The sequence below is a fragment of the Myotis myotis genome, unplaced genomic scaffold (genome assembly GCF_014108235.1).
Source record: "Myotis myotis isolate mMyoMyo1 unplaced genomic scaffold, mMyoMyo1.p scaffold_m19_p_12, whole genome shotgun sequence".
NCBI lineage: Eukaryota > Metazoa > Chordata > Mammalia > Chiroptera > Vespertilionidae > Myotis > Myotis myotis.
Genome location: NW_023416316.1, coordinates 15,421,057 through 15,449,028, shown reverse-complemented (window position 1 = coordinate 15,449,028; position 27,972 = coordinate 15,421,057). Strand labels below are relative to the sequence as shown.

General features: G+C 50.1%; 1 protein-coding gene and 1 pseudogene across 1 annotated transcript; one reads left to right on the top strand and one right to left on the bottom strand.

Annotated features, from left to right (window-relative positions):
- Positions 1-17,082: 17,082 nt before the first annotated feature.
- On the bottom strand, positions 17,083-18,283 carry LOC118667689 (annotated as a pseudogene).
- Positions 18,284-18,784: 501 nt separating this feature from the next.
- Positions 18,785-27,067, top strand: SLC31A2 (solute carrier family 31 member 2). Its single transcript, XM_036329985.1, has 4 exons — positions 18,785-19,056; positions 23,104-23,170; positions 24,693-24,882; positions 25,721-27,067. Exons 1-4 carry the CDS (start codon positions 19,051-19,053, stop codon positions 25,887-25,889), a joined length of 432 nt encoding a protein of 143 aa, XP_036185878.1. The 5' UTR covers positions 18,785-19,050; the 3' UTR covers positions 25,890-27,067.
- Positions 27,068-27,972: the final 905 nt, after the last annotated feature.

Sequence of the window (27,972 nt, the reverse complement as noted above, 5' to 3'; positions counted from 1 at the left end):
TTAGCTCCTGCAGAAACACAGTGCCTTCTCTCAGCTTTCTCCTGGCCTCGGCCAGTTTTTCCTGTCAGGCTTCTTGGGATGGGGAGGCCTCCTTGTATTTGGCCTGTGACAGGCACTGGGTCCCTTGTTCCCAGGGTTCTCAGCTAACCCCCTGCCCTGGGTAGAGGGCTCCTCCCCCTGAGCTAGGAGGTCCCCAATCCTGTCTCCGTCTCCTGCTGAGGGTCTCTTGGGGTCTCTCTTGAACTGGCGAGAGGTTCTTGACTCGTTTGCTATCTTCCCCCGCCAGAGGGAGGCTCCTGGCCGTCTGGCATCCTTAGCCCATGAGCTCCTGAGATGGGTACTTGTGAGAGGAGGGATCATGAGAGAGGATGGCATGTAGTGAGAGAGGGGGCCCCAGGATAATGTGGGGGGTGTGCATGAAGGTGGATTCCAGAATCTGGTTGTGATTTGGGGGCAGAAGGGAAAATGCAAGTGGGCGGGGGGTGTAGGTGACAGGTGGTCCCTGATCAGTGTGGGATCCAGTGCTAAAAATGCATGAGAGACAGAGGGCCCTATGTTGGGGTGATGAAATGGAAAGCGAGGGGTTCGTGGGTGCAGTGGAGGGTGGAGGCAGTGTCATGGATGAGATCTCATGGCTGTAAAGTGACAAAGACAGAGCTGGTGCTTCCCTCGCGCCCCACACACAGAACGTCGGCTTCCCAGGTGGCTGGCACGCCCCTCTGAGCAGAGACCTTGCGCCAACTTCTCCATGAGCTGACCTGCCAAAGAAGGCTTGTGCCAGTGTGTGCAGGAGACAGGGACATCCAGGAGTGTGCCGGGGACAGGTGGGCCTGGCAGGGGTCCCAAGCCCCACCTCCCTCCCTGCATGATGCCCCACGATCCCTCATCCAAGCCTTGCCCAGATGGTTCTCCCATCCATGCCAAGGTCAGGCGACACGGGAGTTCCGTGGGCTCGCTCGGAAGAGGGCACCTGAAGTTGTGGAAGAGAGTGCTCCCCTCTCCCAAGGGAGAGCTGGTCCTGTGCTGTGGTAGGGGTTTCTAGGGGAGCTCTCCCGGGTGGGGAGACCTGACCCAGGTACGGGGGTGACAGCTGGAGCAGAGGATCTCTCAGTAGCTCTGGGTCCGTGGCATTTGGATAATAGTCCGTGTCCCCACTGGCGCCTGCCGGTCCTACCTTTTTCCCCAGAGCCGCCATCCAATCTCTCCCGAGGATCCCCAACTGACTCCTCTCTGTTCTCGTTGGTGTAAAGAGGGCAGGAAGGAAAGGCAAGACCAGTGTCACGAGCTTTTTTGGCCTGGGCCCACGGTTCCCTTACCTTGTTGATGCCCAGTTCTTTTGTATTTATTTATTTATTTATTTATTTATTTATTTATTTTTAATCCTCACCTCAGGGCATTTTTCCATTGATTTTTTTAGAGTGGAAGGGAGGGGGAGAGACAAAGAAGCATCAATATGATGCAGCCACTATTAGGACCCCCTCTCCCGTCCTGCCCCTGAGGGTCACCTTCCCGTGACCTCAAACAGCGCTGGTTACGCCTGCCAGGCACAGTTTGGTGCCTTTCCTGGTATTTAATCCTCACAATGACCTTCTGAGAGGACTCTGCCACTTTTCCTATATTAGAAGAGGAAACTGGAGAACACGGGCTAGCTACGCTCCCGGCCGGGTCACAGCGCCAGCGAGAGGCGGGCTGCGTCCAGCCAGAGACTCCACCCCATTGTCAGCTTCTCCAACCGCTAACCTGTGCTGTGAAACACGTCACGCAGTCGGGAAACGGGCCGGTTCAACCCAGTGGAGGTGTTCAAGAGCGGCCACTGACCTCCGCGTGCACTTGGGGGGCGGTCTCACACACCCCCTTTGCATTCTCTCTTCTCTTGTAGCTCAGATGCCTGGGGAGGTGTGAGGCTCAGCGTAGGGAAGGGACTTGCTCCAGGGCCGTAGCTGCCAAGTGGCAGAGTCAGGTTTGAGCCGCAGGCAGATTACAACCATTATTTTCTTCTCCATTTCATGGAGGGCGGGAGGAAACTGAGCCCAGGCGGGGTTAGATGTGTACTAGCCACCACCCTCTGGTGGGCCCAGATCAGCACCTGCACCTGGTTGGGGCTGAACTTGAATGAAGTCCTAAGAGGGTCCTGTCTCTGTAGTGAATATGTTGCTGCTACCGAGACCTTCAGAATCCTTCACCTTCGTTATGCCCATTTCAGAAAAATGTGAACACATACCTCTAATATATATATTCTTACTTACATTATTATATACGTATGCACTACTGCAGTAAAATATTGTGCATATCATTAAAGTACGCTTATAACAGTTTTTAAATCTGTAATGAGACACTTTAAAATTATATTTCTTTTAAATTACGGAAGGGGTATATCCTTCACCCTCACAAAATACTATGATTAAAAAATAAGTTCCTAACCCGCAGAAAATACAACCAAGAGTGGGTCATGATGTAAACTATGGACTTTGAGTGATTGTGACGTCAATTTAGGTTCATCAGTGTACGACTCTGGTGGGGGATGTTGAGAATGGGGAAGGCTATGCATGTCAGGGGGGCAACGAGGTATATGGAAATCTCTGTACCTTCATTTTTCTCTGAACCTAAAACTGTTCTTAAAAAAAAATGAAAGTATTAAAATAAGAAAATAGCTCGGCTGTCGTGGCTCAGTGGTTGAGCATCGACTTATGAACCAGGAGATCACGGTTTGATTCCCGGTCAGGGCACATGCCCAGGTTGCAGGCTCCATCCCCAGTGTGGGGCGTGCAGGAGGCAGGCAGCCAATCAATGATTCTCACTCATCATTAATGTTTCTATCGCTCTCTCCCTCTTCCTTCCTCTCTGAAATCAATAAAAACATTTTTAAAATTGTGGCAATATGTTTCAGTGACAGGGATGATTGAGAATGCTTCATTTCCCCTCTATGGGTTTAATTTTTTAATTCAGACCTTGAGTAAGCTATTCTTAGGATAAAATGTATACAAACAAGAAAAACGGCTGTTTTTTCTAAAACCTATATTCACATAATTATTTTATGTTGAAACTTTTAAAACCAATAAAACGATCCTCTCCGCAGCTTTGGCTGAGGATGCTCACCACCTGTTGTCAATGAAGTCCCTCTCCGCACCTCCACCCGCCTGGCCCCGCCCCTACTGCTCTGACCCAGAGGTATCTGGGCGGGTGCCCAACATTTGCATTTTTTACAGGTTCCCAAGTGATGCTTACGCTGCTTGGGCCTGTGGTAGAATGACAGGACTACACTCCCAGGTGGTAGAAATTTACTCTCCCTCTCCCTTCCTCTCTGAAATCAATAAAACATATGTTTAAGAGAAAAAACGAATTAATTTATTTGGCACTAAATAATCTAATCAGTATGTCCACTTTAAGTGATGACATGTAAACTGAAGGACAGCACTTTTTTCCTTTTGAGAGCAGGTCTATTAAACTTGGGGACAGTGAAACCAGGAAGGGCCTGGGATAGAAGCCACAGGAGAGACAATGGGTGGGGCTGCCGTGACCCTCTAGGAAGGTTATGGGAAAGAAGTGAGCCAAGGCGGGGCTGCTGTCAGCTCACTGGAGTCAGAGAAAACGGGGCCTTGGGGGCAGGTGCAGGGGGTTAGCCCGGGACGGGATGAGCTGCTGCTGCCCACTGTGTCCCTGGTTGCCAGTCTCATGGGGTCCTTTAGAGTTTAGGAGATGCCCTCCAGTGGGGGGAAAGGAGGGGAGGGAAAGCACGCCAAGACAGCACTTCTCGTGTTCTGGAAGCCAGATAGGACTGGAGGGCATTCAGCTCCAACTGGCATCTCTACCCACCAGCATCCGGCTCAGCAGAAATGCCCCGATTCCCATGGGGGTATGAGAGATCACCTATTGTGCTCTGGGAAGTCTGTGCCTGGCTTACAGTTCTTTGTAATAGGTCGTCTGAGGGAGGGTTGGGGTGAGGCAAGGACATGGGTGATACGTTACCTGGCTTTGGCCTTTCTCCTGTGTCTGGGACTTTTCTCAAGTGCCCATCGACATGAAGACCAGCTCCACACAGTGGCCAAGCCCTGTGAAAGCAGCAGCACTCCTCCGGAGCTGCCATTGTCCAGGACGGTGGCCACTAGCCACACGTGGCGATTACTTACTAGGCATGTGGCTGCACAGGAATCGAACCCACACAGAGAAGGGGGCCCAGGGAGTGGTTCGCCACTCGCTTCTACTCACTGAGCACCTTGACGCTGATGGAGGAACCGGCCCAGAGTCGGCGCCCAGGGCTGCAGTTCCGCTTCCCCCGATCCTGAGGTGTCCTCAGAGAAAGCACCACCCTGGCTGGTGTCAGCTTTCTCTTCCACCACATGGAAAGCAGTTAACACACTGATCTCAAGGTCCCATCAGGTCGAAATGCCCCATAGTCTCTGCTGTTGCTTCTGTCCACCCCTGACCAAGTGAATGGGGGAACCTGACTTCCTGCTTATTCTAGGGCCCCACCATTTCCTAGGGGCTCAGGGACCTTGAGGAGACGACAGAGACACACACAGCTTCTCAGCATAATCCCCTCCTCACAGAAATGCTGCCACAATAGCCCTGTGGGGAGACTAGCCAGGTGGTGGAGGTTCCCCCCATTCTACAGATGAACAAATCGTTTCAGAGAGGCTCTGTGATCACCCGGAGTCAGGCACAGACTCCTGGGGTGTTAGTGCCGCGAAAGATTCAAAGATTAAAGGAAGGTCGTCTCACTCTCGTTTTACGGATAGGGAAACTGAGGCCCCAGCCCATGCAAGCAGAAAGAGTCATGGCAGTGATGACAGGGGAACCCTCAGGTTCCAAGACTCCTAGTTCTGTTTCTTCCCTTTAAACTGTGCCTCAGCTTCCTCATCTAGAAACTAAGGAATCTAATCGTGCGCAACTCATCAGGTGGTTGTGAGCACTGAGAGGTAAACTCTCAGTTAGTAGCTGTTCTATAATGCTGCCTGCACTCACCTTTTATTTCCATGTCAGATGGACTCATGACGACTTTGGCTGGAAGTATCCCAAACAGACTTCTCATAAAACATTCACCTGCAGTCGTGGGCTGAGAGTGCGTTGGATGATAAAGATCAGTGAGGGCCCAGCTAGTGTGGCTCAGTGGTTAAGTGTCCACCTATGAACCCAGAGGTCACGGTTCGATTCCCGGTCAGGGCACATGCCTGGTTTGCGGGCTTGATCCCCAGTGTGGAGCGTGCAGGAGGCAGCAAATCAATGATTCTCATCATTGATGTTTCTATCCCTTCCTCTCCCTCCCTCTCTGAAATCAATAAAAATATATTTTTTAAAAAAAAGATCAGTGAGGGTGAGAGTTGAGGACACCTTGCTATGGAGGCTGGGGAGGTGGCTGTGATTCTGGGAATGATGCTCCTGCAGGTATAAAGAAATAAGGAGTAAGTCACTAATCACCCGAGAGATGCAAATCAAAACGACAATGAGGTACCATCTCACACCTGTCAGAATGACTATCATCAAAAAAACGACAAGTGCTGGCGAGGATGTGGAGAAAGAGGAACCCTCGTGCACTGCTGGTGGGAATGCAGACTGGTACAGCCACTATGGAAAACAGTATGGCATTTCCTCAAAAAGTTAAAAATTGAACTCCCATTTGATCCAGTGATCCCACTTCTAGGAATATATCCCAACACCAATTAGAAAGGATATATGCACCCCTATGTTCCTAGCAGCACAATTTACTCTAGCTAAGATCTGGAAACAGCCTAAGTGCCCATCAGCAGATGAGTGGATTAGAAAACTGTGGTACATCTACACAATGGAATACTACGCTGCAGTAAAAAAGAAGGAACTTTTACCATTTGCAACAGCATGGATGGAGCTGGAGACCATTATGCTAAGCGAAATAAGCCAGTCAGAGAAAGATAAATATCACATGATCTCACTCATATGTGGGATATAATGATCAACATAATTTGATGAACAAGAATAGATCCAGAGACAAATGGCAGGGGAAGGGGGATGCAGTTAGAGAGCAACCAAAGGACTTGTATGCATGCATATTACCATACCAATGGACACAGACACTGTGGTGGTGGGGGCTTGCCTGGGGTGGGAATGGCTGGTTGGGGAGGGAGGGTCAAGTGGGGAAAAAGAAGACATATGTAAAACTTTAGACAAATAAAGTAAGTAAATAAATAAAGAAGGGGGGGGGATAAAGAGTCTGACCGCCCCCCATTGCAGAGGTGAACACATGAGGAAGGACACCCAGGCCCAGCTGGCGGATCACAATGAGTTACTGTCACTCACGTCTGACCTTGCAAGAAGGGCAATTAGTCCTCATGGCAACCAGCGCCTGTCATCAGAGCACAAAGCAAGCTCTGTGCTCCTGCCTGGCTCCTCGGGGTGCTATTTCACAATGCACAGCACCTACAGCTTGTCCAACGGGCAGCTGTTGTCTCAGTTCCTCCTCACAGCATCCCCGTGCAGGAGGCAGAGAACGTCTGGCTTCTTGCCTCGAGGCCTGCATCTCCCCTTTGCAAGCCAGAAGCCGAGAGGCAGAGACGGCTGTGCCACTCTCTATAAAGTCCCACAGCTAGGATGTAGCTTAGCCAAGACCCCAACTACGGTCTCTGAGTCTCTGTTTAGTCCTGTCCAAGTCTTTACTCCAAAGGGACTGCACTGACCAAGGGAGGCTGGAGTCTTGTATTGCTTTGCTCAAACCACAAAAACTCAGAGACACTTCATACATTTCTGTCTGTTCTCCCTTTCATGGTGCCCCCTGTCATGCACAGAGCAGGGCGGATTGGGAGGTTGCGATGCCACCCTCAGTCACGCTCAGGGTAGGGCCGATTGGGGGGTTGGGGCACCGCCCCCTGTCACGCACAGAGCAGGGCCCATCAGGGGGTTGGGGCGCCGCCCTCTATCACCCACAGAGCAGGGCCGATCAGCGGGTTGGGGCGCCGCTACTCTCACACTCAGGGCAGGGCCGATGGGGAAGTTATGGCTCTACCCCGTCACACACAGAGCAGGGCCCATGGGGTGGGAGGGTTGGGGCGCCGCACCCTGTCACACACAGAGCCGCAGGGCGATCAGGAGGTTGGGGAGCTCCTCCGTATCAGGCACAGAGCAGGGCCAATCAGGGGGTTGGGGCACCTTCCCCTGTCAGGAACAGAGCAGGGCCGATAGGGAGGTTGTGGCCCCGTCCCCTGTCACACACAGAGCTGCAGCGCAATCGGGGGTTTGGGCGCTGCCCCCTGTCACGCTGATCCCGGGGCTGGGAGGCATATTACCCTTTTACTATATAGAATAGAGGCCTGGTGCATGGGTGGGGGCTGGCTGGTTTGCCCTGAAGGGTGTCCCGGATCAGGGTGGGGGTCCCCACTGGGGTGCCTGGCCAGCCTAGATGAGGGGATGATGGCTGTTTGCAGCTGGTCACACACCCTTCAGGGTGGGGGTCCCCACTGGGGTGCCTGGCCAGCCTGGGTGAGGGGATGATGGCTGTTTGCAGCTGGTCACACACCCTTCAGGGTGGGGGTCCCCACTGGGGTGCCTGGCCAGTCTGGGTGAGGGGCTGAGGGCTGTTTTCAGGCTGGGACTGAAGCTCCCAACTGCTCCTCTTTTTCTTTTTTTTTTTTTTATTCTGGGCCAGCTTTAGCTCTGAGGCTCCAGCTCTTAGGCCTCCGCTCCTGAAAGCAGGTATCTGGTTTGTTTAGGTTCTACAATCGAAACTCTGTATCAACTCCAGCTCTGAGATCCCGGCTCACTGAAAGCTGGTTTCTGGGGTTTTGTTTAGCTTCCATATTTGTTACAATGTTCAAACTGCAGGCTCAGAGGCCGGCAAGGCAGGCGGGGAACGTTGCAGTTCTCCGTCACTGAAGCAAGCAAGTCTCATGTTAGTTTCAAGCTGCCTGGCTGCCGGCCGCCATCTTGCCTGGCAGTTAATTTGCATATCTCCCTGATTAGCCAATGGGAAGGGTAGTGGTCGTACGCCAATTACCATGTTTCTCTTTTATTAGATAGGATGTGTGTGTGTGTGTGTGTGTGTGTGTGTGTGTGTGTGTGTGTGTGTATTAATTATAAGGTCACTTGGGGGGTGGGGAATTTTCAGTAATGATCCTGGGCTTTATTCAGTCAGCTCATCTGTGATTGAGTACCTACCCTATGTCTGGAAATGTCCGAAAGTAGTGAGCTGGAAATACAGAAGTAAATACAGCACAGGCCCATCCTTTTGAATCTGTATATTCAAAAGAGTATACATAGCCAGGGCAGCGTCCTGCCGGTGGGTCAGGGAAACTCCGCTCTGCGGCTGAGAAGGGAGGGCATTGAATTGTAGGGAGCAGCTTCTTTCACTCAACCAACACATAACCCTCACTTGCTGAGCCCCTGGACATGCCCCTTAAGGGAGGCCATTTTGCTCACCCCTCGGAGGCGGCCTCTGGAATAAGACTGCTTGGGGGCTGCTCTTTGCCAGTGATCGGTGATCCTGCTGATTAGAAAAGGTAATCCGTGTGAAGTGGTTTGCACAGAGCCAGGCACAGAGTAAGTGAGAGTGAGCAGTAACTGTTAGCTGTCATCATTGCTACTGCCATCCGTCATACGGGCCAGGATTTGGCCCGCAGCACAGTGTGGCGTCACTGAGCCCTGGTCCGGGCCTGGGGGAGAGGACGTCCACTGCTGTTTATCGGTCTGAAAGAAAGAGGCGTGGATCCTTGCTTCTTCAAGTCCCCGGAGCCCTGACAGAGGCTTCTGAGAACAGCTGTCTCTCGGTGACCGCAGAAACAGGCCAGGCGACCTCTTTACCTGGTTTTTGTGCTCAATTCGTTTTATACAGAAATAACTCTGAGTTGCTTTCTGGAAGGTGACAAGCCCATGTATCCCGACACAAACCAGGTCAGGGCCTGCAGAGACAGTCCATAGAGGACCCCTCCTCTATAGAAAGGAGATTTCAAGAGCGGGTCTGGGAGCAGGAACCAGACAGGCTGGCCCTGCGTCTGGAGAGGCACCTAGTAAACATCCCTGGGTCCCGCAGGAAGCAGTGGCGGAAGCCGTCTGCCAAGGGAGGGACAGGGATGTGAACTGGCCATTAACCCTGCAGCATTCATGTCCCAGACTTACCTCAGGGGCTTTCTCGTGGCCAAGAGCGAGCACTCACCCATTCACCCTTCCCCCTCATGTGATAGGGCTGTGTCTGGGAGCTATTATCCTCACAGGTGCCACACTCAGAGAACTGCATGTACACACACACACACACACACACACACACACACACACCTTTCCGACATTTGTCCACATTCTCAGCTCTCACACTGGCTCACAAACTGACTCACCACTCACTCTGACTCACAAGTACAGAGTTTCAGATCCACCAAACACACGTGCACAGCTACACATGCACTCATTCACACATACTCTAACAGACACACACACTCACCATACACACACCCTCAGCCTCATACACATACGCTGACCTCTCCCTGCCAATCACTTGTGAATTCTCAGACAGGGACCATCGGGCATGTTTGGGGGTGATGCCTGGACCTCTGGGTTCTCAGCAAAAAAATTTTCCTGGCATCTAAACTCCATGTGGTTCCTCGTCCTGCAAAATCCGGGACCCAAGCAATGCAGTGTCTGTTGAGTGAACAAATGAAGTCTCGAGCGCCTAGCTTTATATCCTTTGGGTTTTCCCAAATCACCGTTGTGATGTAACATCCATGGGCTAACTTCAACTATTTTCTGCCAATTTTATACACACACTTCGTCGTTCAGCTCAATTACATATTCCTAATACTAATGATTTAAAAGAGAAGAGCTTTTATGTGGGGGTATCAACTGAAAATAAAATATAGAAATGTCCAGTCTGCACACCCACACACCCCCCCCCAGGGCTGATGAGGTCTGGGCGTGCTGCCCCTAATATGGAGGCTGCTCAACACAGACAGACAAGACAGACATGGTTCCTCCTGGGCCATTGAGCCTCCCCCGTCTGGAGCAAAGGGATAGGGCTGCGTCTCAAAGCTATTATCCTGATGGATGCGTATAATACTAACCACTGCTGCCCAGACTGTGACCAGAGCTCAGACTCTGCACAGAGCCCCAGGACCTCCCAACCAGAAAAACAACTTTTACTACCAGAGCAGAACTAGCCGGTTCCCAGGCGAGGGTGTCATGTGGTTTGCTTCTCACTGCCTCCCGTCCCCCTCAGGACCAGAGGAGAGAAGGTTTATTTACAACTGGCTCAGCCCTTGGTCTAACCGTATGACATTGCCCTGGGTGACACTGCCCTGCCTGTACGTTAAAAACCTTCAAATGTCAGCAATTGGTCAAGTTCAACTGAATACTTGGTCACCCTTCAAGAGATAAGGTAAACAAGACGGTTTTTTCCCAGATGGGTTCTTCCTCCACTATCAAGCCATCATTTGATTTATGCCATATTAGGAGCCAAAATATACAAAGTAGATAAACAAGTGGATATTAACAAGGTGCCTGTTTGACTTGTTTTAAGGTTACTAGGGATGAAAAGCAGTTTATTTCTTTCTTACCAAGGGGAGAAAAACTGCCGTAGAGAAACAATTTCCATGCACAAGCTGAAACCTGCTTTGCCTAATCCTCCCCTAAGATTAGGAAATAATGTACACTTGGGATCAGGTTGAGATTTTTAGAGATGCACTCAGGACGCTGGAAGCGAAGGGAAGGGGTGAGGTGGGGTCAGTTCACAACTTCTTTTTCTAAGAACTGGAAGTGCAGAGGCAACAATCTAGTCCTAACCGGTTTGGCTCAGTGGATAGAGCGTCTGCCTGTGGACTCAAGGGTCCCAGGTTCGATTCCATGTCCCAGGGCATGTACCTTGGTTGCGGGCACATCCCCAGTGGGGAGTGTGCAGGAGGCAGCTGATCGGTGTTTCTCTCTCATCGATGTTTCTGACTCTCTATCCCTCTCCCTTCCTCTCTGTAAAAAAATCAATAAAATATATTTTTTAAAAAAAGAATCTTGATAAGCACTCACTTTAAAAGATATTTGTGTTGCCCTAGCCAGCTTGGCTCAGTGGATAGAGCTTTGGCCTTCGGACCGAAGGGCCCCAGGTTCGATTCCGGTCAAGGTCATGTACCACAGTTGCAGGCTCCTTCGTGGCCCGGGCCCTGGTCAGGGTGCATGCAATTGTCTCTCTGTCTTTCTCTCTCTCTTCCACTCTCTCTAAAATCAATGGAAAAATATCCTCGAGTGAGGACTAAAAAAAAAAAAAAAGACATTTGTGTACACCCATATTCAAAGCAGCCCTGTTCACAACAGCACACTATTCACAAAGCAGTGCTAGTTACTAAACAGAAGGTGGAAACAACCCCAGTATCCATCAGCATTAGAAAGGACAAGGGTCTCGAGGTCTAGACAGTGCTAAATGTGATTTCTCGCTAAATGTTAAAACATAGCACAGTATTTTGCAGGTGCAGCACTGAACAGGCTGAGCTGACAGGAACCAACCGGTATGAATGCGGAAGAGAAAAAATCAACATGTAATTGACCAAGTAGTGTTTATAAGCAATGGCTGAGGCCCCACCAGTGTGGCTCATATGAACCAGGAGGCCATGGTTTGATTCCTGGTCGGGGCACATGCCCAGGTTGTGGACTTGATCCCCAGTGGGGGACGTGCATCTCATCATTGATGTTTCTATCTCTCTCCCTCTCCCTTCCTCTCTAAAATCAATAAAGTGTGTGTGTGTGTATTTTATTTACTTAACTCCTGAAAGGGAGGCTTAGCCATATATATATATGCAATGGCTAAGCCTTCCTTCCAGGAGTTAAGTAAATAAAATTACCTTTCGACAACCACCTTTCGTTTTTTTAATAGAGCACCCCAAATGGAGAACCCCTTGAGTTCAGTAACAAAACGATGAATGGATAAGTAAAATGTGGCATATTATTATGCTCCATGAAATAAGCCAGTCACCAAAAGACAAACACTGTATGATTCCACTCATATGATGTACCTAGAGTAGCCGAAGTCAGAGAAACAGAAAGTAGACTGGTGGTTACCAGGAACTGAGGGGAAGGGAAATGTGAATTGTTTAATGGGTAGGGTTTCCTTTTTGCAAGATGAAAAAGTTCTGGAAATTGGTTGCACAACAATGTAAATGTATTTAACCCTCAAAAATGGTTACAAATGACTGGGGAGCTCACTGGATTGTTGCAAGAATCCAGGGAGACAGCGAGAACATTTGCAAACACGGGAAGTGATATCAGGAGAATTGATGTTTACACAAGATCTAAACTCCCTAGGTCAGGGTCTTCCACAAAATACCGACTTCTGCGCATGGGCCACGAAGTTTCAATCACACTGTACGTGGGCGCCCGCACGTGGTATTTTGTGGAAGAGCCACACTCAAGGGGCCAAAGAGCCGCACGTGGCTCGCTTCTGTCTATTTGCCGACCACGGCGTGATCAGGAAAGGTATTCTCAGCCCAGAAAGTGAAAAGGGAGAGGGCTGAAGGGTAGGGTGCCCCCTGGGATCTTGTCACACCTGCCTGTCCTCTGTTTAAGTTTCCCCAAAACCTCACAACTCAAGACCAGGGCTTCCTGAAGGGGCCCTCGTTTCTCTTAACTCCCTCTAACTCAGTGGTTCTCAACCTTGGCTGCACATTAGAATCACCTGGGAATCTTTTTAAAACCCTGATTTCTGGGCCTCACCCTCCGGAAATTCTGTTTCTTTGTTATGGGGTGGGGCCACAACATTAGTAACAAAGAAACAGAATTTCTGGAGGATGGGGCCCAGAAATCAGGATTTTTAAAAGATTCCCAGGTGATTCTAATGTGCAGCCAAGGTTGAGAACCACTGCTCTAAGTGGATTGTATGTTTATTTGTATGACTGGCTGTCTCTCCTGAGTTCAGGAAGCAGGGTCACACTTGGGTTTGCTATCTCTGTCCCAGGCTACAAGGCCTCTTGGTGTCTCAGCTGCTCCTGCCCGTGCTGGCAGGGCCCACCTGCCACCATTCCTCTGGGGGGCGGGGGGCGGGGGCTCTCCTGGTGACCCTGCCAAAAGCAGGCCCTGGGCCCCTTGCTCTGGGCCCCTCAGTTCTGGCTCCCTCTTCCAGGCTGCGGTGTTCCGTATTCGGTTGGGGGGAGGGCGAAAGGGCAGCCCTGCTTTCCCTCGTGCTTCTCCATAAATTATTTTCTCACTTCCACAAACCGCCCCACACCCGCCCCAACTCTAATGAAAAGCAAAACCATTCCGTCTCAGAGGCTGCGTCTGTTCCTAACACGCCTTCTTCTGAAGCAATGATGCCCAGAGCAGCTGCCCCCGGGGATTCATTCATTCCTGTAACAAATGTTGATTGACAGTCTGCTTTGGGACATGAACTATTTCAGGGACGGCGGCAAAAACACAGAATTCTCTGTTTCCCTTGAGCTTCCATTTGAATGGCAAGAAAGGAATAATGAATAGCCAGACGGGATAGTATGGCACCAGGCGATCAGTACTATGGAAAAACAATACAGGAGACTGCGGCTTTAAACAGGGTGGTCAGGAGAGGCCTCACCGAGACAGTGACGTTCGGGAAAGAAAAGGGAAAACGCAGAGAGAAAAAACATGCTTTAAAAAACACACCTTTGGTGGCTCCTCTTAGTCCCCAATATAAGTTCCTGACTTTGAACATTGCCTTTGAGCCAGGTACCAGAATGGCTGCGTGGTTAAGGAGTTGAACTGAAGATCCTATGGCTTTATATCCTCATGGGTCCAAACCCCAATGTGGTCGAGGTTACCTACCTGCCCATGGCCTTCGGGGTGTTCGCGGCCTGGTCCTGCTCTCTCCAGCCTCACCAACCTCAAATGTGCACACGTCCCTGCGGCACACACAGCAGGTGCCTGATGCTCCTCACAGCGTTGCTATCAAATAAGTGGGTTTGTGGGAGAACCTGGGAGGTCAGCTGAATGCAGCTACATGGGAAACATGCAGAAGTCTTAGCCATTAGTGTTGGACTCCAACCTCAAGCTCACATATAACTGCAGATCTACGGCACGAAAAGGGGCAGTTAGAAGTCCTCCAGCCCTGGCTGGTTTGGCTCAGTGGAGAAAGTGCTGGCCTGCAGACTGAAGGGTCCCAGGTTCGATTCCGGTCAAGGGCATATGCCTGGTTGTGGGCTCGATCCCCAGTAGGGGGCGTGCAGGAGGCAGACGATCAATGATTCTCTCTCATCGTTGCTGTTTCTCTGTCTCCCTCTCCCTCTCCTTTCCTCTCTGAATTCCGGAAACCCTTCCGGCCCACAGAAAGATAGTGGGGTTCTTGGGGTCACACAACCTTATTTGTATATCAAGGCCAGATATTCTGCAGGAGTAACATTTCATGCATGTGGTCTTTTCACGAGACTTCAAGTTCCTCTACCAAGCGCCTCAGAAGGAGAAGTGACTGTTTGGATTTCCTGTCCACCAACTGACCATGAGTGAGCTGAGTGCCCCAGTTAAAGAGCCCCTTGCCCATCTATCTCTGCAACACCCAATGTAGCACCATCTTTCCTGCCTGTGGACTCGGGGGCAGGAGGTGGGGTTCTAGCTGGAGGGACAAGGGCTGACTCTCCGTTGTTCCTGGGAGAAGGGCTGTCCAAATACAAAACCCAGAAAGAATCTCTTGCCATGGACCAAGGCTTGGCTGGTGGCAGGGAGCCAGAGAGGGGAGTCCCTGGTGGCTCAGGAAGAATAGAGGCCCCTATCCAACTTTAGGGCTAATTGTTCAACCACAACATGCATAAGGAAGTTAGAACTAAGTGTGAAGGTCATCAGATTGTGACAAAGCCAACAAAAGCAATGACATGAATAAAGCTGTGGTGCCAATCTTTAACCAGAGATGGGGGTTTGGTGGGTGTATGGGAGCCTGCTGGTGTGAAGGTCAAGTCTTCTTACTCCTACTGCCCAGGCGAGGCGTGAAAATTTACACCCAAATCACCAAATCCATCCCCAGCTCTTGGGGCCCAGATGCCTCAAGAATCCCGTGACCCTTCTTCCCGTTGCCTCCGCCATGCGAGCATGTCCCCGACAGCAGCACCGACAGCAGCAGGCCTCCCTCCCAGACCTCCTCCCAGTGCCCAGGCCCTGTCGCCTTTCCCGGGGGCCTCCCAGGCCGCGACTTCCCTCTAACTCTACGCAGCTTTCAGTCAGAGGGTCTTAGACTCCGTGTGACCTGAGCAAGTGGCTTGTTGTTTTGCAGTCTCTTTCCTCTCCCAGAATGAAAACATTTGCCGCTAATGATGACAGTGGCTCCCACTGCCTGGTACTGTGCTGGGAAAATTTTTTAAAATTTTCAACAAAGTTCTTTTATTTTTTTATCTCACTAGAAATTACTTTATTGATTAAATCATCGGGGATTTTCAGCGCAAGATTTAACATCTTATTGACCACCAGTGCCTGGGCTCTGGAGCTCGCTCTGCCTCTCCCTTAAAGGGTTTAAAGCAGTGGTTCTCAACCTTGGCTGCACATTAGAATCACCTGGGAATCTTTTTAAAATCCTGATTTCTGGGCCTCATCCTCCGGAAATTCTGTTTCTTTGTGATGGGGTGGAGCCACAACATTAGTAACGAAGAAACAGAATTTCCGGAGGATGAGGCCCAGAAATCAGGATTTTAAAAAGATTCCCAGGTGATTCTAATGTGCAGCCAAGGTTGAGAACCACTGGTTTAGAGGGAGACATCGTTAATAGAGAACGAGGCAGGTGGTTTCAGGTCCCCCTTTCCCAATTATGGAGCAGCTGCTCAAGCAGGAAAGAGACAGCATTTAAGAAAAATCTAACAAAGAACCTGACATTGCATTTTAACATGTCTCTTAACAATGTACATTTTATCAGCAGTATTGGTCCAAACTTATTTGCTTCTGATCTAATTTTTTTTTTTCTATTTACTTTTTTGGTATGTATGTAATTTTTTGTTTTGTTTTGTTAATCCTCACCTGAGAATATTTTTTTCTATTGCTTTTTAGAGGGAATGGAAGGGAGGGATGGAGAAGGAAGGGGGGAGAGAGAGAGAGAGAGAGAGAGAGAGAGAGAGAGAGAGAGAGAGAGAGAGAGATGAGAGAGACACATCGTTTGGTTGCCTCTCGCACACCCACAACCTATCAACCTGTGCGGGGCATCAAACCTGCAACCAAGTTACATGTCCCCTTGACCTGGAGTCAAACCTGCAACCCTTCGGTGCATGGGCTGACCCTCTAACCACTGAGCACCACCGGCCGGCGCTTTGGTATGTATGTAATTTTAATAAATAATCCCACTCCCTTTGCAGAAATGAATCGACTCAGTGCCAAGTAAAACTCCTCAAACCGGAATGGCCTCATCTTGCCCTTGGCAAGAGGAAGCAGGCTTTTCTGCTCCTCTTCTATGCAAGAGTTGAACAAACCTCCCCCTGAAGTCCAAAATGTTATTTCTGGCCCTGGAATGCACAGCTTTTGATGGGCTGATTCAAATCATCTAGAAGGAGCAACTGTGGAACTGCTATGCGGGCAGGTATTTATTCTTAAAATCAACTCCCGAGAGTCGTCCAGGATTGTGTACAAAGGCTCTAAGGTCCAAACGACTTCTGCTCTTCTATCTCATGAGCTAGACTCAGAGGAGGCATTGGAATTGCCTGCAGCAAGAGCAGCAACGGTGGCCCAGGAGGTCGAAACCCAGTAACTCAGGCTTGTCAGAGATCCGGGCTGTCCGGGTGGCCTTTTCCACCACGCTGATCGACGGTCCACGCTTGGTGACCCTCTCCATACTTGAAAGATTTTTTTTCAGAACAAAAGCGAGCAGCCTGTTCCCTGGGAAGACAGATCAGTAAATGCCCAGAAGTTTGTTGAGGTTCCTTGAAGGAATCCAAAGTGCCCACTGGCCTTGCTGATGGCAACCATCTTGGCAATGATTGGCACATTATGTATAATAAAGGAATTCCATTGTTTTGCCAGATTGTTGTTTTTTGTTGTTGTTGTTAATCCTCACCTGAGGATATTTTCCCATTGATTTTTAGAGAGAGTGGAAGGAAGGAGGAGAGACAGAGAAAGAGAAACATGGATGTGTCTGAGAGAGACACATCGATTGGTTGCCTCCTGCATGGCCCGACAAGGACCTGGGATCAAGCCAGCAACCGAGGTACATGCTCTTGTCCGGAATCGAACCCAGGACCCTTCAGCCCTCGGGCCGACACTCTATCCACCGAGCCAAACGGGCTGGAGCCATTGCTTAGCAGGGTTCTGCGAGTGCCCTAGAATGCCAAGGCCTGTGACAGGGGCATTCAATGTGTGCATTAACCCATTTAACACAGCAGTTGTTTCCTGAGAAGCCAGCTCCACCTCTTCTCTGGAGACCACTATCTTTCTCTTACTCCATCCTTCAGGGTTATCCAGCCGTTGGTGGGCACTGCCAGCAACCTGGGTTCCTAAGGGTTTGTTAACAGCAGCACATCCCCAACAACTGTCAGGCATTATGCATTCACTGGGCTGACATACCAACGTGGCAACCCCACCCACGACAATCCCAGGCTTTACCACGGCTTGTCCGCCTTCCTCAGCAGCATCCTGAAAGCCTTTGATCATGAGTGGGGGTATCTTTTCTCTTAGCTCCTCAGTCATATTCCGGCAGATGCTGAGTCACGGCAACATGTCACGTTCAGTCACGCCCACGGCTTAGAGGTCACTCGGCATATTGGCACGCACTCTGCACCCCATCATGTAGGGATCTACCACCAAGGGGGAGGAGAAGTCCGTGTCTGCACAGTGACAGGCCTGTGTGCCTCCTGTGTCATCCCAGCCCCAGCCCTGAGCCCTGGGCAATGGTATGATGCAAGAGTCCATCCCAAAGCCCAGGACTGGAAAGGTTGGGCTGGATTCCACCCTGACCCGCAGGCCAGCCAAGGCCCAGTCCAGGGGGGCCACAGGTCCGTTTCTCCAAGAGTCTGGGGGAACTTGCAGCTTTAGCACTTCATGTCGGAGAAGCCCACCAGCTCGGGCTGGGACCCAATGCCTGGGCCTTGGTGGGTCGGTGGCTCCAGAAGGTCGGACCTTGAGACCAGCCACGGAGCCTTCCTCCCCGTGGGCGCCTGCCGCTGCGGCTCCTGCCATCAAGCCTGTCTGGCATGAAGGTCCTTCTTACTTTCTGCTCCAGTTAATACCGAATAACCGTCAGATTCTTGCTGCAGAGGTTCTCCCCGAGCACGATTCGCACCGCCGGATTCAGGGCGCACCATGCGCTCCTGGCCTTCCTGGGCGCTGAGGATTTAACACAGGGTCTTCATTTGAGCCTTACAACCCCTACGACATAGATTCTGTTCTTTTCAATTTACTGACCAGGAAACTGAGGCTCAGGTACCATAGCCAACACCTGCTGGCTCAGGGTCTGAACCGAGCTCACTCACACTCCAGGCTCCAGGTCGGCTGGTTGGTACCGTTTCTGGTAAGATTTCTCCGAAGAGCCCCCTGCCTCAGAGGACGACTGGCAAAGGGTTTCTAAACACATATATTTTAAATATGTGTTACAAGTTCCTGTTTCCCAGAAACCCTCTCCCGCCCCGCCCAACTGGAAGGATGAAACGGACAGACAACACACAAAAATGCAAATACCAATAAAAAAGAGTTTCCTATCCTAGCAATCAAAGAAATACAAATGGAAGTTACCACTGTGTACCGCTTTTTGCTAGTCAGATTTTTTTTTAAAGGGCTACATTCAAAGCCTGGGGAATAATTTGTTTAATTTACTTCTGATGTGTGGTTATTATCTCCATAGGGTTGACTTTTCCAGTTTCCAGCTCCGCCTGACTTATTACAGGAGCAATAAACATTTCACAGTCAGCGGCCGGACGCAGGAGGCGGCCCAGCGTGCTGGCTGCTCTGGCCCGCGGCGCCGCTGGGCCGGGGACCTGGGGCTCGGCGATGGGTGTGGTGGGCCAGGGGGTGCGCCCCAGGCCGCGCAGAGTGGGGTGTGCCGTGGGGACCACAACTCCCAGGCGCCCGCGCGCCCGGCTCGCCACAACCACGTGACCGCCAGGCCCAAGTCACAATCGCGGCAGCTGCTGGACGGACTCGGGACCGGGAGTCCGGAGCGGGCAGGTCGGTGCCCAGCGCACCCCCAGCGCGCTCACCATGGAGGTGAGTCTGGGCGCCGCCGAGAGGAGCGGACGCGGGGTAGGCGGCTGGGGCCGGGCCCCTCGAGCAGCAGCGCCCGGCACCCCGAGTGCCCGCCGCCCCTGGCCAAGGGCTGGTGAAGGGGGTGTGTTGGAAGCACTGTCAACAGCGAGAACACGGTTGGGGAGACGCGAGAGGTAGGGCTGGAGGTGGCTTTGGGGTTTTATTTGTCCCTCCTGCTGGGGGTCGGTCCGACTGAACCAGGGGTTGTTGAGCTCCAGCTGTGGAGCAGCTGAGGGTGGGGACGCAGTGGGCGAAGACAGGCGAGTCCGGGGATCCCCTGCCCAGGGCGCACTGCCTTGGGGTGACTCCGGGAAGGCTCGCAGGAGGAGGGGAGCCCGGTGCATTACAACCTGTGACCGGGCGCACACTTTCGGGCACAGGTTCGTGGTCTGATTCTTGTGTGTGTGTGTGTATTGGGGGTTGGGGGGCAGAGAGACAACAACCAGACCCAGATCCTTTCCAACCTCCCGACACTTGCAGAAATAGCGTTTCAGACAAACTGGGGTTTTTTTGTGTGTGTGGTTTTCTTTTGTTTGTTTGTTTGTTTTTGGTGGAGTTCACCTGGGCTGGAGAGGATGACAGCTTGAGAGAGACCCTTTGGTCTTTGAAAAAACCATCTCGTTTTCTTCCTCCGTGAAGAAGGTCGTAGAATTTAAGAACCAGGAAGGCGACACAGATCATTTAGTCAAACGCCCTCCCCCACCGCCTGCCGGTTCTCTAAAAGGAGAAATAGATGGGAAGGGCTTGTGGAAAGTTCCCCCGCCAGCCCCAGCCGCAGGCAGGACAGGGACCTTGACGTCCCCCTTACACTCTTTGGTTTATACATGAGGGAGCGTTTCTCAGAGTGTAGCTAACTCCAGACGAGAAAACACAGACCAAAACAAGTCCCCGGATTGCTCTCTTCACCACAGCCGCTCCCTACCCAGGGTGGGGCGCTGACTACAACACAGATAAACGTCAAACCCAGCTGCAGGAGGCTGAGATTCCTCCTAAAAGCGAAACGAGAGTAGAGCCCTGCCCCCTGCACGCCGACCGCAGTGTTCTGTGGGGCCCACGTCATGCAGATTTGAAACTTTTCCTGCAGTGAAAAGGCGAAGGTGGGTGAGGCTTTGTCCCTCCTGAGCTCCTCACTCCCAGGTGAGGCACAACCAGACCCTTGGGTGGGCACTTCCAGGTTGGAACATACTGGACGGTCTGTCTTCCCCTGACTGCCTCCTGCTCTTCCTGCTTCAGCAGGTGTCCTAGCCACCTGCCTCCCTAGCGGGGTTCCGTGTCTCCAGGGGGTTTTGTCCCCAGCACTCCCCAGAAGGCCTCCCTCTCGCTGACTACATACACCAGTGGTTCTCAACCTTCCTAATGCTGCAACCCTTTAATACAGTTCCTCATGTTGTGGTGACCCCCAACCATAAAATTATTTTTGTTGCTACTTCATAATTGTAATGTTGCTACTGTTATGAATTGTAATGTAAATATCTGATATGCAGGATGTATTTTCATTGTTACAAATTGAACATAATGAAAGCATAGTGATTAATCACAAAAACAATATGTAATTATATATGTGTTTTCCGATGGTCTTAGGCGACCCCTGTGAAAGGGTCGTTCGACCCCCAAAGGGGTTGTGACCCACAGGCTGAGAACCGCTGACATACACCATTATAATGACCTGTTCACGTCCCTCTGCCCTAATAGACCATAGCTTCGTGAGGACCAAGGACTTGTCTCACCCATCCCTGTATCTCCAGTCTCTGCACCCCTAGCACTACCAAAGTAAATGTTGGTTGGTTGAATTGATTTCACTGTTTTGTGGGTGTTCAGGTCTAGCCATCTGGGGCACCTGAGAGCGCTGGCCCAGGCCCAAGGATGATAGAAGGAACGCAGTTAGGGAAGGTCACTGACTCGCCACTGGGAGCATTCCAGTCGTGCCAACTCCTTGATCAAGTGAACTCAGAGAAGGAGGGCCACCTCCTCCCCTACCCCCTCAGCGGGGACTGTGCCTGGGGCGTCTGCTAAATTGAATGCAACTCCAGCACAAATGGAATTTCACAGGATTGTTTGTACCTGTGAGTGTTTGCATATCTTTTGTGAACATTTTGCCATGTCAACAAATATGCTTTTTGAAATCTTAACAAGGGATATCTCTGCATGGGGCTCAAATGACTTTTACTTTCTTTTGGGTACTGTTTCAGCTTTTTACATTGAACAAGTATCACTTTCAAATTAGGGGGTAAAAAGCTAGTTTTATTTTTCAGTTCTTCAACCTGATTTTTAAAAACCTGCCTAGGTTTCCGTTTCCTTCTGATGAGGTCTTGAGCAAGTCCCTTCCCCGCCTGGACTCAGTTTCCCCATCTGGAAATGAGATGTGGGAGCGAGGAGCTAGAGTGGGACCAGATCAGTGTTTTTCAGCAAAGCTCAGACCCCTCTCTCCTCTACACCCTGTGTTTTATATAGTGGAGTTATAAGGAAGATTTTTTTAAAATATGTTTTTTAAATATGTTTTTATTGATTTTTAGAGAGGGATTGATAGAAACCTGGATGAGAAAAATATTCATTAGCTGTCTCCTGCACGCCCCTTACTGGGGATTGAGCCCAAAACCTGGGTATGTGCTTTGACCAGGAATGGAACTTGTGACCTCTTGGTTCATGGATCGATACTCAACCACTGAGCCACACCATAAGGAAGATTTTATTTGCCAATGTTCCCTTTTATTTGCCAATTGGGGGGGGGGGGGCATTGAAAACCACGGGACTAAAAAAGAAACTCTCTGAGAAAATAAATAAAATAGATTTAAAAGTTCTCATCACAAGAAAAAAAATAATTATAACCATGTATGGTGATGAATGTTAACTCTTATATTGTGGTGACTATTTTGCAATTCATACACACATTGAATCATTATGTATACCTGAAAATAATATAATAATATATGTCAATTATATCTCAATGGAAAACAAACTCTCTGTGGATACTTCTAGCTCTGACATTTGAGGGTTCTAATATTTGGCCATTGTCTTAGAAGGGAAAGGCCCAGCTCAGCCAGGATCTCCTTAGCGGGATGAACACTGAATGTTTGCAGAGCTACTGCTTCTGGCTGTGACTAGAAGGGAACTTCCCTTCTCTGAGAGGATGAACCTAATTGATCCATCTGGCTTTCATCTTGCCAAACACAGCCATTAAGCCTGGTGTGGCCACTTGGAATCACCGTCCAGTTCCCAGCCCATAGCACAGGCAGCATGGTTACTGGAATGCACCAGCTTGGCATCTAACTAGATCGGGCTGGAATCCCAGCTCGGCCAAGTTAATGGGTCTAATTGTCCCTGTCACACAGAGCACTGCTGTGAAATGAGATAATGTATGAAAAGCCCTGATGCCACCTGGAACAGAGGGAGGCCCAGGTGCTCTTTGAGGAGAGCATTCAGACAGGCACTACTGCATGTTCATTGCTTCTACCTTCATTGTTTCCGTAAGACTGTGAGCTCATGGAGGACAGACCCATTGACCTTTGTCCATAACGTTGACCATAGAATTGGGCTCAGCAAATGTTCAGGGAACTAGTGGAGAGATGTGGAGTACAGATTGAAGACAGCTGCCCGTTGACCCCTCCACGATACACACCACTGGAGCAGATGGCGTGGCCCTGGGAGTAAGAAGCCGTTGTTCCTCAGACTGGCGCTTCCCATTGGGTTTGGAGGGCACTGGAGGGACATCTCAGCCTGATCCGAGAGCACTGTGCCCTGGATGGCCCAGTGGGGATGGGCACCCCACACCTCACTTCTACCTGGAGCAGGGCCAGCTCAGTTATGGCTGTGCCGCTGACCCACTGCAGGACCTTGGGCAAGTCCCTGCCCTGTGTGGCCACAGTTGGCCCAGATGATCATGGGCCCTCTAGCACTTAAGTGCCATGACACCATTTTTCTGGGTCTTTAGAAGAGAATGCTGGAGAGTACTAGGGACCACAATTTCCATTGCCCTAGGCCCCCTGTGATGCAGACTCCCTTCTCTTTCAGATGCATTTCTTCTTCTCAGATAAGGTGGTGCTTCTCTTTGATTTCTGGAATGTCCACAGCCCTGCAGGTAAGCATTGGGAAGCCTTCCAGCTTCAGGCAAGGGAGAACCTGGGCTCTTTATTGGTATAAGTCTGATTCCTCTCGCATAAACATCGAGTGGGAACTTTGCATTTATGATTCTGGTTGCAACCACTGCCTTTCAGATTGCAAAGGGCTCCATTTTCTCACTGATCCTCACAAAGGCCCAGAGCAGCGGTTCTCAACCTGTGGGTCGCGACCCCTTTGGCGGTCAAACGACCCTTTCACAGGGGGTGCCCAAGACCATCCTGCATATCAGATATTTACATTATGATTCATAACAGTAGCAACATTACAGTGAGGAAGTAGCAATGAAAATAATTTTATAGTTGGGTCACAACATGAGGAACTGTATTTAAAGGGCCAGAAGGTTGAGAACCACTGGCCCAGAGAGAGGCCAGGGATGCAGTTTTCCCCTCTATTACAGGGAAGAAACTGAAGGTAGATTTAAAGTTGTGAGCACACAAAGCACAGAATTTGTTCTTTTTTTATTATTTATTAATTATTATATTACTAAAGGCCCAATGCAAGGGCTCAGCCCTTGCAGCCCCGGCTTCGTCTGGAAGGTCGTTCAGCTGTTCAGCCTAATTAGCATATTAGCTCTTTATTATATAGGATTTTCCATATGAACAACTGGAAACCTACTTTTGCTCCATCCTATATTTTGTATCCCTAGATTTTGTATCCCTAGAAGGCTCTTCAGGGTATTGCTAACAGAGGTGCTCTGGGGAGAAGAATTGGAGTTTGGGAGACTGGGCTGGGGAAAAAACTTACTTTTCACTGCAAACCCTTTTGCACTGTTTGAATTTATTACCATGTGGTGTAATTACTTGTAATTTTAGATTTTAAAAACCTGCCTCTTTCGGAGATGATTTCCTCCTGGGAGCCCAATAAAGTCCTAGTGTACAATAGAAGTAGCAATTAGCAATTAATTTTACACAGCAGCTCTAATAAGCACTTAACGTTTTGGTAAAATAATTTATTGGGGTTTCCCATTAGTATGAAAGTAATACACACAGTAGAAACTTTGGAAAATTACTTGAGACTAAAAACCTCCCATATCTGAATTTGCTGAGATCATTATGCTCCTTTGTTGTAAATCTTTCCTTCCTCCAGACTTCTCTGTGTACTGCACTTAGACAGGACCTTGCTGTACTGCTCTTCCCTTAACGAGAAGTCCTGATAGATTTGTGCCGCCTGCTGGGGGAGCAGCTGGGGGCGGTGGTGTATGGCTTCACTCTCGGCCCTGGCTTTTTCAGGCAGATACTCTTCTTGATCTCAGAGCCACAGTTCAGTGGGCCAACCCTACCAAGAAAGGACTGGGAGGGGAAAGACACAGTGCAGAAGCTCTGAGCCCAAAGGGGGTGGGGAAGAAGCTGCAAGACAGGGAGATGGAGTGGACTCAGAGGGAATGGGTGGAGGTGCTGCCACCTGACAGGTCCCTGGGAAGCTGCGGGGAGGGGAGCAGTGCTTGCCTGGCCAGGTCTCTGTAACTCTGCATCCTTTGATAGGCATGGCCCTTTCTGTGTTGGTGATCCTGCTCCTGGCTGTGCTGTATGAAAGCATCAAGTTTGGCAAAGCCAAGCTACTCCACCAGAGCCTGGTGAGCATGCCCACCTCCACCAGCCAGCAGCGCGAGGAGACAGACCAGGGTTCTTCTTCAAGCTCAGAGTTACCCCCAGTCAGCAGACCCGGCCTCAGGTAACAGGCATGGGGTGTGGGAAATGGGCAGAATACCCACCTTCACTGGAGCGGTGGGGTGGGCCCAGAGGACATTAACCCCAAGGCTCAGAAAGGAAATGGAGGCCTCAGGAAGGACGGGTACTTGTCAAAGTGCTTAGTTAGTAAGTAGCGAGGTGAACTAGAGCCCAGATCTCCAGCTGCCCAGGCCAGAACTCGCTGTATGAACGGCCACTTGGGAGGCTCGGCACTTGGCACAGGCCTCAGTCCAGCAACAGGGGTGTCCACCCAGCCCTCCCCTAAATCTCATTAGGCTCCCTCAGGTCACTAAGGCTTACAAACCCAGGATGGGATCTGCAGCTGTCCCCACAAATGGTTAAGAACTGCTGTCAGCAATGTACCCACATTGGTGGGGGAGCAAGCAGCCTCTCTGTCCTGTCCTTTCTTCCCGTCCCATCCTGCTAGGGCAACCATTTGGGATCCCAATTCTTACCATTGTAATACTGCTCTTACCATTGTAACACTGCTCCCCACCACAGATTCAGAGGGGAAAAGCCACATTGATGCAAATGACCTTATATTATCTCTACCAGACAGGATAGATTACATATCTCATTTTCCCTTTTGGCCTAGGATTCCAGAAAGCTCAGAACTAAGTAGAGAAGTGATTGTCCCAGGCTCCTTGGACAAGTCCCTCTCTATCAGTGGTTTCTGATATGTCTCTTTAAAAAGAAACCTCTCCTGGGTTCCGCATACAAATTACAAATAAGCTGGTTCTGTAATCTCTCCCTACTTCCTGATACCAACCCCTGGCTGTCAGCTCGTTACCGACATTAACTTGCCTCTCCTTTTTACCTAGGTGGTTCTTGTGTCACTTTGGCCAGTCTCTAATCCACATCGCTCAGGTGGTCATTGGCTACTTCATAATGCTGGCGGTAATGTCCTACAACGCCTGGATTTTCCTTGGTGTGGTCCTGGGCTCGGCTGTGGGCTACTACCTAGCCTACCCGTTGCTCCGCATAGATTAGCTGGCAAGGGCTGTGCAGGCACTGAGGGCTGGAGAAAGCTGAGGCTCCCTCTTCCAGACATTGTACTTCCAGGCCTAAGCCTCCTTTTGCTTTGATGGATGTTCCTCGCCTCACTCGCCGCTCCTAGAAACTTCCAGCTGAAGCAGGCACTCGCTCCCTGGAGTTCAGATGCCATTGCAGCCACCTCTCCCAGACAGCCCAGGCCTGGTCTTGTGCCTTAGAAGGCTGCTGTGGCCAGCAGGAGAATGGAGAGAACAGAACCCAGGGGCTTATCTGTGACTCAAAACTTAAGAATTTCCAAAGATCTTCAAGACAGGGAGATGGGTTCTGGGTGAAAGAACCCTTTGCTCTCCTGATCTGTGCCTTACCCACAGGAGCATCTTCCATTGGACTTCCTGACCCCCTCTGTCTTTGGGGGACAGAGACCAAGCTGGCTCCTTTTCTCACCCTTCTGCCTTGGGAACCTGTGAAGATTGTCTCTTCTATGGGTCATGCCGATAGATTGATTTTTCACTTTTTCCCACTGAACTCTTGGTTAGCAATTTTGCACATTAATACAAAACAAAATTTTTAATGAAATGGTTTCATTTTATTCATGATGGATGGCAGCATCTGCTGGGACCTGTTTCCCTTTCTTGGCAGGAGAGTGGCAGTAGGTAAAAGTAGATAAAAGCAGGACTGTGATCAAGGCTCCTGTGGACAGAGTGAGCTCCTCCTACAGTCTGCACTGCTGGCAGGAGGAAGACAGTCCAGTGGCTTTAGGTGCCTGGGGGCTCTTCATGGCCTTAATGCCTCCTTTTATCCAATCCTCCTTTTATGCAGAACAGATAACTGCACTGAACAATACTTAATTTTTATTTATTTATTATGTACTGCTCACCCATAACAAACACGATTCATTCACTTAAAATACTGAGTAAGTCATGGGGGAGGGGGAGGATTGACTGAAGATGCAATAAGCAGTCAAACCAAAGCATCACACTTGTAGAGTGAGACGGGAATCTCCAGATATTGGAACCTCGTCACTTTACAGAGAAGGAAACAAGATCCAGGGAGAGAAAAGCACTGCTGTGACTGTAACGGCTACGCTCAGGTGCCTCTGGGCTAGATGCAAGATGGTCTTAAGCTTTGGGAATTAAAAAAGAAATGCATTTTAATAAATATATATTTTTAATTAGTGTGTGACTCATCTTGTTTCTCCTTACTCAAACAGCACCCATAACCCTTACAACTGCAGGAGCGGAGTGAGCAAATGGAGCAGGTAGTAGGGCTGTCTAAGGACTGAGTGTCTATCTGCTATGAAGACAACCCTGTGCTCAGGGAAGCCCAGCCCTGAAACACTGGGCCCACAGGCAGGCACTCCACAATACCAGCCTGGTCAACAGTCATTCTTCTTTTTTTCAATCCTCAACTGAGGATATGTTTATTGATTTTAGAGAGAGAGGAAGGGGGAGAGAGATTTCGATCAGTTGCCCCCAGGATGTGCCTCGACCGGGGATTGAACCTGCAACCTAGGTATGTGCCCTGACCAGGAACCAAACTCAAAACCTTTTGGTGTACGGGATGATGCTCCAACCAACTGAGCCACCTAGCCAGGGCAACAGTCATGCTTTTGTTCATGTAACAAATAGAGATCGGGTGCCATGAGAAAAATAGTAACTGTAACATGGACTATAAATACCTGTGTTGGCACAATTATTACCACCTTCTTTCCCTGAGGGCAGAAGCAAAAAATATATCAAAACCAAGATTTAATTTACAATAAGAAGTAACTCTAACATAGGACAGTATGTGATGCCTTCAGTACACTCCCCACCTTGCAGGGAATTGGAAAGCTGCTGATGTCACAGCAGGTGTAAGATTTCCAAAGTCCAGTGTAGTCTTGCTGATGGAGCTTCACACATCCATTTATATGTCCTGACCAGCTGGGCTCTCTCCTCAGTTTGCAACCTGCCAGTTTGGTACAGTATCGTTACAGTAAGTGGCAGAGCCAGATGGCCTGGCTGCCTCTCTAAGTGGGGATAACAGTGTCTTCTGCAAGGGTTGCTAGAGATGGGACAGTCTGTATAAAGTGCTCAACAAC